At 35.2% G+C, this 14,915-nt stretch overlaps 1 protein-coding gene across 11 annotated transcripts in view; it reads left to right on the top strand.

The window, feature by feature from the left end:
* Positions 1-14,915, top strand: part of LOC111864305 (titin) — a gene marked incomplete at its 5' end in the record, with an annotated part of 253,509 nt that overhangs the window by 198,370 nt on the left and 40,224 nt on the right. For all 11 annotated transcript variants that reach the window (XM_023851449.2, XM_023851450.2, XM_033751371.1 and 8 more), the window contains 7 exon segments: positions 979-1,245; positions 4,429-4,543; positions 4,719-4,873; positions 6,250-6,407; positions 6,750-6,885; positions 10,429-10,570; positions 12,090-12,365. In XM_023851449.2, the coding sequence (XP_023707217.2) occupies positions 979-1,245; positions 4,429-4,543; positions 4,719-4,873; positions 6,250-6,407; positions 6,750-6,885; positions 10,429-10,570; positions 12,090-12,365 (1,249 nt within the window).

The following is a 14,915-nucleotide window of genomic DNA, read 5'->3' on the forward strand; positions in this document are numbered from 1 at the left end:
CCCGAGCCCCACACCAGCAGTGACGCGGCGGGTGAGTCAGCGCTCCCCTCCCACCCCCCAGCGGTAACGTATCGCTCGCATAATAGGCGAGTAATCACCTCGCATCCTGGCAGCCATGCGCGGTGACGTCACGAGCGGAGCCGAAGATAGCCGAGCCCCGTAACCGGGTAACTATGCAAGGCGAATCAACAGTGGTGACGTAACTGGACAGCGTGGCTAACAACAAGGGTGCCTATTACGTGGCCGTATTGTCCGATCGAGGCTACATAGGGAGAAGCGAAGGCTATTCACAGTCAGTTGTACTGTAACAGTCGCCGAGTTGTATTCAGAGTCAGTCAGCCAGTCAGTTGTATTGTGGCATTTGGAGTGTACTAATTGTGATACTGCAGATAGCAGTAATCGTAAATCAGTAACTTGGGTGATTGTATGAGCGAATGTGAAATAAAATTCGCTACATCAAATACATCGAGAAGTTATTTGTCGCGATATACGCCCGATACGCGACAGTATTATGGTTCTATTCTTATGTCTTGACTTAGTCCTTTGTACTTCTTATTTATCTAATATGACTTTTCCACATCCTAAAGTGTTGGATTTTATGGAAATAATAGATGAGTAATGAAAGTGAAAAAAGAGCTTGTGAAACTTTTGAGAGTTCTATACCGGGGGAGTTTTGTTGTATATATGGCTGATATGTTCTCTTTTTATTTTGTTTTTTATTATGAATGCCTTGACTTGTTCCTTTGGGAATGGAATGTTTGTTTTTTGATCTGTGACTCATTCTATATCCAATGGTTGTTTCCCAGCCTGTATCTGGATCTATTTTTGAATTTGAAATAAAATGAACTGAATTGAAGACCGAAACATGTAAGGGCATGAATAATTGAAATAAGAAAATCTTAACCAGTCACACTGGATGGAACTATTTAACCTTTTCTTTTTTGTATGAATATTTATTATAATATGTGGTTGTTTCAGAACTTCCTCCTGAAATTATTACGAAGATGCAAGATGTGACAATTGCAAAGGGTGAGAGAGCCACATTTGAAATAGAACTGACCAAGGGAGATGCTCTTGTGCGATGGTTCAAAGATGACAAGGAGCTCCAGTTCTCAGAACACATCCAGTTGTCTATTGATGGCAAGAGACAAAAGCTCAAAATATATAATTCAGAACTTGAAGATTCTGGTGTGTACTCTTGTCAAGTTGGTGAACAAACATCCTCAGCTAGACTGAAAGTTGAAGGTAAGTGTATTTAATTTTATGTGCATGCAAATGCAGGCACACATCACTGAAAATGTCTCAGTAGGTAGTACACATATTATCAAAGAATAAGGCTTATAAATGTAAATAGGTGGTGTTCAAGCCTGTACTAGTATTAGAATTGCATTACAATCAAAGTATATCTTAATTTGTCTTAATTTAATGGGCCACATCTCTTGAGTTGATGTGGTTTATTTCTTTATAGCGCTTTCCTACTTAAGGAAGGGAAGAGGGACAGATGGAATTAAAGAAAATCACAGAATAATTTATAAGGTAACATACATGTATTTGGTGGTTTATACATTTTGGAAAGAAAGAAACATAAAATTGCTGAATGATCACTATAATGAGGTGAAGGTATTTGGATGGTCAGAATATCCTTAAATTGATCAGGTGCAGCAGAATATGATGAGTAGTTTTGAAGAGATCAGGATAAGATTTTGGGTATGGAAATGTGGATATAAAAAGTCCAATGGAAACAATTTTGCAAGTTTATCCATGTCATTGTCATCATCATGAACTCTTTGAGGTTAGGTCATTAAGCCCTATTTCTGTGAATCCAAATTTGGTCTTGGTCTCTCCCCCAGTCAGTAATGGAATTCTCTTTCCCCCTTCTTTCTAAATAATATTTCCAGTTTTTCTTTTATCCTTATACATATCTCTCCAACTATATTTATAACTTTCAAATTTTGTCTGGTGTCATATTTTCTTTGGTGATCTAATCTAGTGAACCTTGGTAGTGAAAAAAAAAACACACACACACACATTTACACTACCTCTAAGTTACAGGATTCATATTGGTTTAAAATAAAAACGTCACTGCTATAAATAAGTGTTGCTCTTGATTCTTGATGTGAATTTATAAAGTTGTAATTTTGTACCACTGACATTTGTGTACAAAATTTTCTTTCAGTTACCATTATATAATTCATTTTGTTGTATCCCTGTAACTTTATGTCAGTATATTTTTCACTTCTGAAATTGTGTTTCCCCCATAAATAAATCAAATGCTTGTTCTGTTACTTCTCATCTAGGTCTGTTTTCGTTCTTTGAATATTTCTTTCACACATTCCCAATACTTTTGTTTAGATGTGGAAATTTTCACACACTTATGTGAAGTTTTGTTGTTAGCATACTATAATCAGTAAGTTGTCTTTAGATTATCCTATTAATAGTTCATCATCTGCATATAATATTATATGAATTTCTTTATTAATGCAAATTGGATTCCATTTTTGCAGTCTGTTGCAATTTTCTTATTATTTGGTTTAGTTTTTGATAAGAGTCAATGCCAGACCACATCTGTCTCTCTTTCCTTTATTGGTCCTAATGGGTTTTGAATTGTATCTTGTTGGGTGGGCATTTGGTATAAATTTTTAGTTCCATATAGACATCGTATTGTTTTTGTGGAATGTGTTGGTATATTTTCTTTATTGATAATGTGCCATATCTCTTCCTTGGTTAGACCATTACAAAAAAAAAAGACTCCCATAATTTTAATCCTCAAATGAACTATACTGACCGAGTGACTGCCGCTTGTTGGCGAAGTTAGTGCCAACTTTTGCGGATAGAGGGTGTCGTGTGGTCAGTGCAATGAATCCCCATGGCCGTTAATTTCGGTTTTCTAGACCAGAGTCGCTACTTCCTTGAAGTAGCTCCTCAATTATCCTCATGGGGCTGATTGGACCCTGTTCCAGACCCACTACCTCTCAGAAAAAATCTGGTAGCGCCGGTAATCGAACCCAGACCTCTGGATCTGTAGCCAGGAACGCTGGTCAAACCATTACAAACCTTCTCATAATATGTGAATAAAATAAACATACAATAGAAGGCAAAATTCTCTGCTTTCAGTGATTTGTTGAAGTGTAAGCATATTATTCATGAAACCACATTCTTCTTCATCTAGAAATATTTCACTGTGATAGTCAAATTTATTTTTAAGTATGTCTGCCTCTAATTCTGTAATTCTGAAGTTGACTGTAATTTAATACCTCTATAATTTTCATTACCTGTTTTTTTGTTTTCAATTTTTTATTTTGTGTGCATTAATCACAAATTCAATTACCAATGTACACATGTAACAGAACAATATTTAACCCTTATCCAGGAATGTGAGGTTTTAAACCTTTGGTAATATGGGACTGGAAGCTGTATTTTAACTTTGAGGTAACAGTTTTAGTATTGAGGAGGAAAAAATTCAGCATTGTGCCAACTGGACTACTGTCATCACAGTAGTGCAATGTACAGGCAATAGAGGTTAAGAGAGAAAGGAATTAAATCTACATATTTTCTGTAGTATTTTATCATGTATCAGTGACTGACTGGTAAGTGATCAGTTGTTTGTGTTAACTGGGTTGCTTGAAAATATTGCAGCTATTATTACTTTACATCAGGTATCCTCTTGAAATCATCTTGTTAACACTAATGATTTGAATGTAACAACCAACTGATTATATCGTAACAGAACTAGTGACTGAATGTTAATAAAGTTGTATGGATGTATTGCCATGTCTGGGATTCATAGACAATAAAAAATGTTAGAAATTACTATGCAGGTGCAACATATAATGGCATATCAACTTCAGATAAGTAACAGCAATTGAATTTTGTTGTAAATAGAATTGGTAAACGCTATATTAATTACTTAGTCTGACTACTTTAATATATACAGGGGCAAAAATAATGTAATATATTAGTGACTAGGCATGAGGTTTGAACTGAAAAATCGATTTATTTGAACGATTATAACTTGTAACTACAAATGGTTATAACAGTCTTACTAATTTACATTATGTAGATGAGTACAACTACAGCATTTATAAAGTCATCTGTTTGTTCAGTAGTCATTGCTAGGCAGTGGCTGCTAACAGTGCAGTCAAGATTGCCTGCTTACAAGTGACTCCGACCTCCAATTGACTAACTTTCGCTTTGGTCCTCGCTATATAGCCTCAGCATGGACTGCACAGAAAACACCGCGTCCTACAGTTCATGTATTGTTGCATGCTTATTTGTTGCCACAGATGTATTTACAGCACCATTGCCTACGAATGGTTACATCTATTCATGCCACTGTTCTGGCTTTCAGCCCTCATGTCACAATATTATAAGTATTTTCATCTGTAGAAGGATAGATGGACTGTAAAAAGTTGTATTGTATATTTGCAGAACCTGTGGTAGATTTCATCACAAGACTACCAGATGTGACACTGATACCACTCTACACAGATGCAACTTTTACTGTTGAACTGTCAAGACCAAATGTTGAAGTAAAGTGGTTAAAGTAAGTAAGAATAAATGTAATCACTCACAAAACTATTGTATAAGTGATAAACAGTTGGTACAAATAAAAATGTAAGATAGTGGCCTTCTATTATTGTATGAATAAAATTGTAAACTTATATTAAAGCTTCATAGAAAAATTATCATTAAACAGCATATGTACTTATATTTTTCAGGAAGGGAAAAGTGTTGAAGGAGTCTGAAAGACACATCATTACAGCTGAAGGCACAATACGAAGACTAATAATAAAGAAGGCAGGTCTTGAAGACCAAACTGACTATGCTTGTGTAGCTGTGAATGTGAAGACAAGCTCAAAACTGAAAGTTGAAAGTAAGTAATCACAAATTATAGCATAAATTTGGCACAAATTAATTTCTCCAGCATCTGATTGAGTTTGTATAGGAACACTGTGCACACTGAACTTGTCATTTTCTACTTTAAATGGCTATAGAGTGCAGTCAAAATTTTAGAAAATATGAAGATGTGAGTAATCAAGCTTCATCTAAATGAAACTAGAATTCTATTTTTCACCCAGAACACACGCAAAACATGTGATCTGATTTTGTAAGATGTAAATTTTATTCATTCATTCATTCATTTATTTACATTCCATGGATCCTTAAATGGCTAGAAAACCAGTGGATATAGAAATAGTCAATGACAAACAATACAAGTCACATCAATAACATAATTACAAAGTAATTATACTTAATCCATCACAGTAGCTAATATTGTCCAAGACAAATCACAATGAATAATTCATTACACAATTATTATATATATATATATAAACATGCATCATACCAATCTCAAACAAGACTACCATAATCAAACATAAGAATAGCTGCTAGCTATGGCAATTAAAATATTCTTCCAATGAGTAAAATGAATTTGAAATAAGAAATATTTTTAAGGCAAATATAGATTATTTTGTATTATGAAATAAGTTCTTTATATTTGAAGGAAGATGGTGTGAGGAAACCTTACATTTGTCAACACGATTTTTAGTGGGTGCCAGTCTTTCAGAACTATATATATCCAGTTATGAAAATGGTGTTTTTACTGTAATGTCCCCTTGATTGTAGAGAAATAACACTGAAAGTAATATTTAAGGTCACTCTAGAAGCACCTTATTCTGGAAATATAAACCAAATGGTAGAAATATTATGGCCCCAGAGTTCCAAGTTATTGAATTGTGACTAGAATATTCTTCATTTCATAGCCCCAGACATTGTGAAATTTTGTTTTTTCTTAACCACATTCATACTTCATTTCTTTCATATTTATCCCTTAAAATCCAATAGTGGTATTCACTTGCAGGTTGTTGCATTCACTCCCATTAAATGTTTACTGAAATACAGAGACCATTTGGAGAAGGAAATCTTAATGCACTCTGCCATCAGAAATTGTATATGCTATAGACAAGTACACACAGGTTAACAAGGGCTAAGTGAAGTGTAGTTCAGTTGTCCTGATAGCCTAAATAATGAGACACTTACATGCAAACCGAAAGATGCATGTACAGTTCCCGGCATAGAGGATATGATATTCCATCAATACTACCAGAAACAATAATCGTTATGCCTCAGTATTTCTTTTGCATTCATATTTATTGTCTAATATAATAATCTTTATAGCAATACAACATGACTTATCTACATGACTTGAGCAGCACTGTACCAAGTTTATATTTTCTTTGTTTTTAGTTATTGAAACTGCGCCCAAAATAAACCTTGACATTCTTCAGAGAGAGTATAAGGCGAAAAAGGGCGAAGATATAACTATTGAAGTGAAATATTCCTCCATGCCTAAACCAAATGATGACTGGTTCATCAATGGTAGACTCGTGAAGAAGTCCCAGCGGGTAAGAACATTAATGGTTACAGATGGATGCATGAAAGAATACTTTATGTTATAACACTGCCACAGAAATGTAAAAGTAATATTAATAATAATAATGTGCTCTTAATTACTGTGTGAAATTATTTTCTTCATAGTGAGATTCTAAGAAAGATCTGGTTCAGATAAATATGTGTTGAAACTAAATTTTAACTGTCTCAATTGTAGTATTTCCTTGTGTTATAATTATCTTTATGTTAATGGAATGTTTGTTCCAGTAATTCCAAATTTGGAACTTTGTACTACTATAAAGCTGTTGCAGTTGTCATCTAACAACATGGATTTTAAGTAATTTTTAAATTTTCAGGTAACTCAAACGTTAACTGAGACAACAGCAAGTTTAACAATTAGAAAAGTAGAAGAGGAAGATGTTGGTAACTACAAAATTAAACTTTCAAACAACTGTGGAGAAGCATCAGCAGAGCTTACACTTATCCTAATGGGTACGTTTACATTTTTATATAAAAAACATTGCACAATGTTGACAGTTATAATTTTTCTGATTATATATCACTGCCATTTTTATGCGATATTTTATGAATTAATGTTAATACCTTATGATCAAATTTGAATGGAACATGCATGGTGTAGCAACTATAAACTAATAGAAACAAGCTAATTAGTGTTTAGGGCGGTATCTGTTTATTCTTTCAATTTGCCTGCAAGACAAGCTTGCTATTACAACACAAGGACTAAATCAAGAATGTCATAAAGGGCTGGATATACAGTTTGGATAGGGATACAAACATTTTTAAATATATGTTGGTGGTTAATTACCTTTCTTTCTTTATTTTATTTTCCCATAAATCAAAATACATTGATACAGGACTCATCATATCATAATACTATCAGTAAAAACAGATACAGGCAATTCTACAGGTAAACAATACATATAAATTATGATTATCAAAACGAAAAGCTGCATAAAAATCAAGACAAAAGATTACATCAGCCACGCAAAAAACCATATCAGATCAGCAATCAGATTATAAATTATTTATAAGAAGCAAGATTTTGCATTATTCTCCAATCTAGATATTCCTGCAATGAGTATAGAGAGCCAATATGGACAATTTTTTTAAGGCATGTTTAAACTTATTAACATCATTTGTCATGTTCTTAACATTCTGTGGTAAATTATTAAATATCATGATCCTGGAACAGTAGACACCTTTTTGGACTTTAGTTAATCTATAAGTTGAATGATGTAAATCTGAACCTTGTCTGGTTTGGATACTATGTATGCTGTGTTGTATTTATATAAATTTTAACTTAAATAATAAAAAAATTACTGCACACTTAAAGCCAGTCCACCGCTAGAAATCAACGACATGATTTCCACTCTCCACAGATTGTTTATTTCAACAGTGAAATACTATAACTTCATTAGCAAGCATGGAGTAATGTGGTCCTTTATTACTATCAAAGATTTATCGAACCAAAATAAAAGACTGATAAATTTAGATGAACTTGAGGAGTGCAGCCCAATGACGTCTGCCTCCGATGAATTTAAAACGCCAAGTTTCTGAAGACTGCTATCCTGCGAGAGCGTCGCTTCATCCTCCAAGAAGGATCTGAATCAATGACCTTTCTCCCAGACAAGAATAGTTTCCAATTGGCTGATTTTAACTAGCAAAATTAATCATGCAATCAGCACATCGCAGTCACATAACGACCTTTCAGAATAAAGAGATCCCAAGATTCAGAACTCGGAACCCCACATGTGAAAGCGGTTATTCCTTGGTTTAGAGTCCAATTACACCCTTCCAAAGACACCATTATAACAGCTACACTTATCAACAAAATAAAATTTACATCTTCAATAAACTGCAGACTTGCCTCCCATGGTGGCCTTGTCCCTTTCCGGTCACCCAAGATGCAGGTAAGAAAACAAGGCAGTTGTTTCTGTCCAGATGCGAAAAGCAAGCCATAACATGCTTATAAATCCATCTTCCCAATAAACCAGTCACCCTACTGAAATGGCTAAAGAGGACCATAGCGTCCCATGGAAAATTGTTAAAGGTTTGGACTGTATAATTTACATCGATATGATATTGCAGTCTGTTAAAAATGACTTTCTCAAAAATCTTAGAAAAGGATGTCATCAAAGATATTGGTCTATACTTAACAATATGAGACCTGTCAAAAAAGCAGTAACACTGACACAGGAATGGTAATATAACATTAACACATTTGTGGTCAGTCATGTCACCTGACTGATGAAGTTTACAGTGTGCCAGTGCTGGTCCTATTAAGTGACAGATTGATCCACTTTCCTGCATATGTTACATAAATGCAAAAGACTATAATATAGCTCAACAGAAATTTGATAGACTCAGAATTTACAGCGACTACTGATTTTTGTTTTATTTATTCTCTTCCATTTCCATTTTGAATGTAGTAGGTTCAGAACAGTTTTTGTGGAGAAATTTCTGGCCTAACAACTAAAATCCCATTGTGAGGGTATGGTAGTCAATATGTTAAAACTGGTGATTGGAAAGTATGTTGTACCTATGTACAATGAATTCAGCTAGCCTTAGTTGTGGTCCAGTTACAGGTTTTTCTGTTGATATCAGTCTATTCATTATACGGTAAGAAAATTAACCAAGTTGTTATTATTTCATAACATTATTCAGTAAATAAATGTGAATTCATTTTTTGTCAGTTAAAAGGTATGTAATAATACTTACTTACTTTTGGAGCTGAGCCCTTCTCGAGGAGAAGCCAAATCTGCAGCTACTCAAGAATTTACCAGCATTTTATGGAACCCGAAAGTTCATTACCATGTTCACAAGAGCCCTCCACTGGTCCCTATCCTGAGCCAGATCAATCTAATCCATACCATCCCATCCTATCTCTTTAAGATCCATTTTAATATTGTCTGCCTACCTACGCCTTGGTCTTCCCAGCGGTCTCCTTCTTTCTGGCTTTCCCACCAATATTCTACATTCATTCCTCTTCTCTCCCATTCGTGCTACATGCCCTGCCCACCTCATCCTCCTTGATTTGATCATTCTAATTATGTATTAATAGGTGAGAAAATTCCTAAGTGTCCCATAGCTCATTAAAATATACTTTGTACTCTTTTCTGTGCAGTTCTTCTTTAATTTATGATTATGGCTATATTAACAGCCATTAATATTATCAATTATATATCATTAAATATATATCTTAATTTTTTAAGTCACATCAAGTTTATCACCAGAATGTGATACAGACACGTCACTTTCTGGCTGCTTTATATTTAACTTCAAGTGAACTCAATATATATGGTTAAGTTTAAATTAGATTTGCAAAAATTTCTACAGAACCCTGTTAACATTACAGAGGAATTACAAAATTAGACTTAAAAATGCATCATGCCAGCAGCAAATACAATAATATTTATTTCACTACACGCTGCATGGGTCTGCATTCATGTAGATATAAAGTTTTATTCCCAAATAGATTTTTCTTTCATTGTGGCTATAATGTTTTGTTATACATATTTCAAATATAGTAAAATGGCGCTTATACCTTATAGAATACAAGTGGAATGCTTTCATCAATTTCCTTACTTGTTACTTATTTGTTACCCCATCACAGTTGAACCAATTTGAACCAAATTGCAATTAAACTATTTATTAAAAACACTTAATGACATGTACTTTAGTTCAAGACATTTGTTTTCCTTATGTTTATATAAAGATAATTTTCATTTCATGCATCCTGTTGTGTTACAGTATACAACCTCTTTATTAACCGTCACAACACAGCAAATATCAAGGTCAATGCCCAGCTACGGCTTTGCACACCTTGATTATTGTCGTGTTGTGACGGTTAATAAAGAGGTTGTTTATATGAAGAGTTCTGGAAAGCAGTTATGCCTCATTCATATGTATGTAAACTATACCACTCTTTATGTGTCAGCTACACCACTCAAGTTCTCAAACTTACATAAAATAACAAGAAAATTAATTATGTATTATTCGTAATGAACCTTACAGAAGTTCCATCTCAACCTGGCATGCCAGAAGTAATTGAGGTCACAGATAACACCATAACACTGTATTGGAAAGCCCCAGAATCCGATGGAAATTCACCAATTAAAAATTACATCTTGGAGTATCATGACAAGAGTGATTTCACGTAAGCTGTTTTTTACAATATTTTATTACCCCTTGTTAATAAGGAGATGAAGGGAGGCAACAAAAATACAAGTCAGAATCACAGGAAAATAATGTAAATATCCATTTACCTAAGTCTCTTGTTCTCTACCATGCAAATGACTTAAACACAATTCAGTTCTGAAATTGCTAAATTTGTGCTTGAAGTTTGAAATTTAATTTGATATACAGAGTGTCCCAGGAGGAATGGTCAAAACTTCGGGAGGGTGTTCCTTATGTTAAAGTATGCCGATATAATCCAAAACACCTATGTCCAAAGTTGAATGGTTACGGAGATAATGGCCAGAGAAGTGTGAAACTTTGACCGGTGTTACACACTTGTTGATTACAAAATACATATTAAAACTGGCAGGAATATGTGGTTTCTGTAATGTTAATAATGTACGTAACATCAAACTAACTTGTGAGTGATATGAAGCCATAAAATTGAAGTACAAAATACTCACTCGCCATGTCATAATTGTCCTTAGGGTTTCCAAGCACTATACATGACACATGACTGGCAAGCACTGACGTAACATGGCTGACTGCGCATAGTGACTACATAACTGTATTAAACGTACATTCACGGAAAATCTCTTTCGGAATTTCGTTTCCATTATCTCATATGGATTATTATGGGACCACGTATGCACATTTCGTAAATTATTTACACCGTCCAGGGTAAAAGACGCCGCATCACTGAATAAAATGACGCTTAACAGTTCAGGATGAGCTTTTATCCAGTGGTACAAATCCATATGCTGTGCATGGTCGCCTGGTTCCAGATGTTGTACCCTTTGATCATGGTAAGGATACAACTCTTCATCATGTAAAGTTCGCCACACCTGCATACGTGATACGCCGATGCGAGAGGCCATTCTACGATTGCACAGACACGGACTTCTCTGAACCATCTCAAGAATGTTCTCTCGTGTGTTTATCATTTGTACATCCTCCCTTTCAGACTGCACAGAAACACTCGGAAGAGAACCAGTATCGCGCAATGTCTGGTGAATTCGCATAAATACACTTCGAGATGGAATCCTTCGATCGGGAAAACGCCTTTGGTATTCTTCAACAGCAGCACATGCATTGCCACCGCAAAATCCACACACAAAGTGCATATCACAATATTCCACGTGTGAAAACACAATAGGCATTTCAGCAACTCATCACACAACTAATTTACCAACCATTCACAACCCCGCCGCAATGTACTCTGTAGGTAGCGCATGAGCTTATGGCTAGTGTGAATCACGACACTCAAGGACAAACAGATAAGAGGTCTCAGCTGACAGGTATAGTGAGTGGACCCGCCAGAAGACCACACGTTTCTCGGGCCATTATATCCGTAACCGTTCAACTTTGGACATAGGTGTTTTGGGTTATATCGGCATACTTTAACATAAGGAACACCCTCCCAAAGTTTTGACCATTCCTCCTGGGACACCCATATATAAGGTAAATATTTGAATCAAATATAACATGTATATTTTCAGGTGGATTAAGGTAAATGAAGACTTCAGTATAGTGGAAACAACTCACAAGGTAATAAATTTGCTACATAATGTGGAGTATATGTTCAGAGTAACTGCAGTGAATGAGGTGGGCCCAAGTCCTCCATCTCACAACACTCGATACATCAAAATCTCAGCACCCGCTGCTGCAGAACCTCCAACAATTCAAGAACCACTCAAGAATGTTGTGATTGGTCTTAAACAGACTGTTACACTGTCATGTGTAATTGGAGGCGTTCCAGAACCTGAAATCAAATGGTTAGTATAATGTCCATTTTATGAGCAGTATAAGTATTAAACATAATGGGACAGATCAGTCACTAAGCTAACTATCTATGCCAACTGCCAACTATGTTTCTGCACATATGAATTTGTCATGGATTAAGGGAATTGTATAACTACAGGGACAGTAAGTTTACTAACACTAAATGCTACAGAATATCACAAAGATTATGAAGAGGATATAAACATGGTATGCACACATGGAAAAATGTCATCATTTACAAAGTTTTATAAAACCATTTCCAAAATTTAAATTTCTTCAAAACCATCTGGTCTTAATTAAATGTGCTGACAGAACTCCACATCAAAACCTAAAGTTATTTAAGCTTATTTGCAGACTGTGCTGTATATATCCAATTAGCATGGTACGATTACTACTGTATTAACTTTACAAGCAAAGCTATTATTGTAGGGATATTATGTATTTACACTTGTTCATTATTCTGTGGTGTCAACCTGTACTTGGATTTTCAGAACGTAAATAATTCAAATTCAAATTCAGGTAGGTACATGAAGGCAGAACATAATGTTTCTTTGTGTTTTAGTTAAGAGAAAAAAGACAAAGGAAACCAGAATCAATATTCTTCATGTTACATATTTATTAATATTGAAGTCTCTTCTTATCACATATTTTCACAGAGTGCAGGATTCACATAATTTGTGCAGGATGCAGTATTCTAGTATGTTGCTGTTGTGACAGTCTCCTCTGTAAATTGAATTTCATATAACCTTCTTGCAGCAAAAGCGCATTATCTTTTTTTATTATTTACATAATATTAGCGATCAGAATTACATTTGATTCTATAAGCTAATTTGCTGTAGAATTCTTCGTGTGTGGAGAGGGCTTATCCAGAGATAAGTCCTCGTTAACCCTCTCTCAGGTCGGCTGGCCAATTCCTATTTAGTCTTCGTCCATTGTGTGGTTCCAGTAACGGTTGAATTAATACATTCTCATGTCCTTCTATTTTGTTGAGGTATCTTATGCTTTTCCCTTTTATGACTTCCTTTACTAGCAGCACTTTCAGGTCTTCATGGAGTGTTATATTGGAAACAGCCCATGGGGCGTTAGTAATCATACGTAGTATCTTTGACTGACATCTTTGGATTATGGAAATATTGGTTTTGCTAGCATATCCCCATATTTCCACTCCATATACCCAAATTGGTTTTATTATTGTTTTGTAAAGTAAGTTTTTGTTGTCTAATGAGAGTTTGGAATTTCTTCCAATTATCCAATGCATATCCTTGATTTTTAAATCAATCTGTTTGCGTTTTTTAGTAATGTGTTCCTACCAGGTTAGATGGTTGTCTAGATGAATACCTAAGTATTTTGTGCTGGGTGATTCAGGTATTTGTATGTTATTAAAGAAAACTGCAGGACATTGTTCTCTTCTTAGACTGAAGTTTACTTGCACTGACTTGGTTTCGTTGATTTTTATTTTCCATGTATTTTTCCACTCTTGTATTTGAGGTACTTAGGGTGACTAGTAAACTAAAAGGTAAACTCTCCGCGGGCTATGACGAAATCCCAGAAAAGTTAGTAAAACTTAGTATTCAACCTATTTGTAAACCTTTAACATTTATTTTTAATTTGTCTCTTTGTACTGGAATTTTTCCTGATCAGATGAAGATTGCCAAAGTTCGCCCTATTCATAAGAGAGGACGAATTCAAGAATTATCTAATTATAGACCAATTTCACTATTACCTGTTTTTTCTAAAATCTTTGAAACATTAATATATAACAGAGTAGTGAATTTCTTAAATAAACATAATTTGATATCTGATGCCCAAAATGGCTTTAGACAAAATAAATCAACTCATACAGCACTGCAATCATTTATTGAGGATGTTCAGAAAGCATTAGACAATAAGTTTTATGCTTTGGGTATTTTTTTGGATCTTTCCAAGGCTTTTGATGTGATAAACCACAAATTACTGTTGGCTAAATTGGAACTTTATGGGTTTAGAGGAATTTCACTCTCTTTGATGAGATCATATCTTACGGGTAGATCCCAGTTTGTAGAAATTGTCCATGTTGATGCCAAGTCTCCAAATNGACCTCTTTTGTTTTTAATGTTTATAAACGATTTGCCTAAAGCTGTTCATGAAGCGAAAGTTGTTTTATTTGCAGATGACACCAATATACTAATTATTGACAAAAATCTTAAATCTTTTGTGGGGATGTCTTAACGTTGTGTGTCTTTGTCATTACTCCTATGACAACCCACTTCTTCGGAACAATTTGTTGGCCCTGAAAAGGACCGTGGTTGCTGTTGCTGCTTGACCGGTGAGGTAGCGCGGCGCGCGCCGGTAAGGAGAAAGGCTAGTTGCGGTGAGTGGCCTGGCCGCATGCGGCCGTGGCTGGAGGTTGCTTGGTTGCCGTGCGGCAGCGTGAATTGGAGGTTGCTTGATCGCTGCGCGGCAAATGGCGAAGGTTGCTGCTGGTGGTGAAAGGCTAGTCGAGCGCGGTCGTAAGAGCCATGAGGCAGTGGCTACGCCAGATGGCCAGTGAGTCGAACCGTAAC

The sequence above is a fragment of the Cryptotermes secundus genome, unplaced genomic scaffold (genome assembly GCF_002891405.2).
Source record: "Cryptotermes secundus unplaced genomic scaffold, Csec_1.0 scaffold156, whole genome shotgun sequence".
Lineage (NCBI taxonomy): Eukaryota > Metazoa > Arthropoda > Insecta > Blattodea > Kalotermitidae > Cryptotermes > Cryptotermes secundus.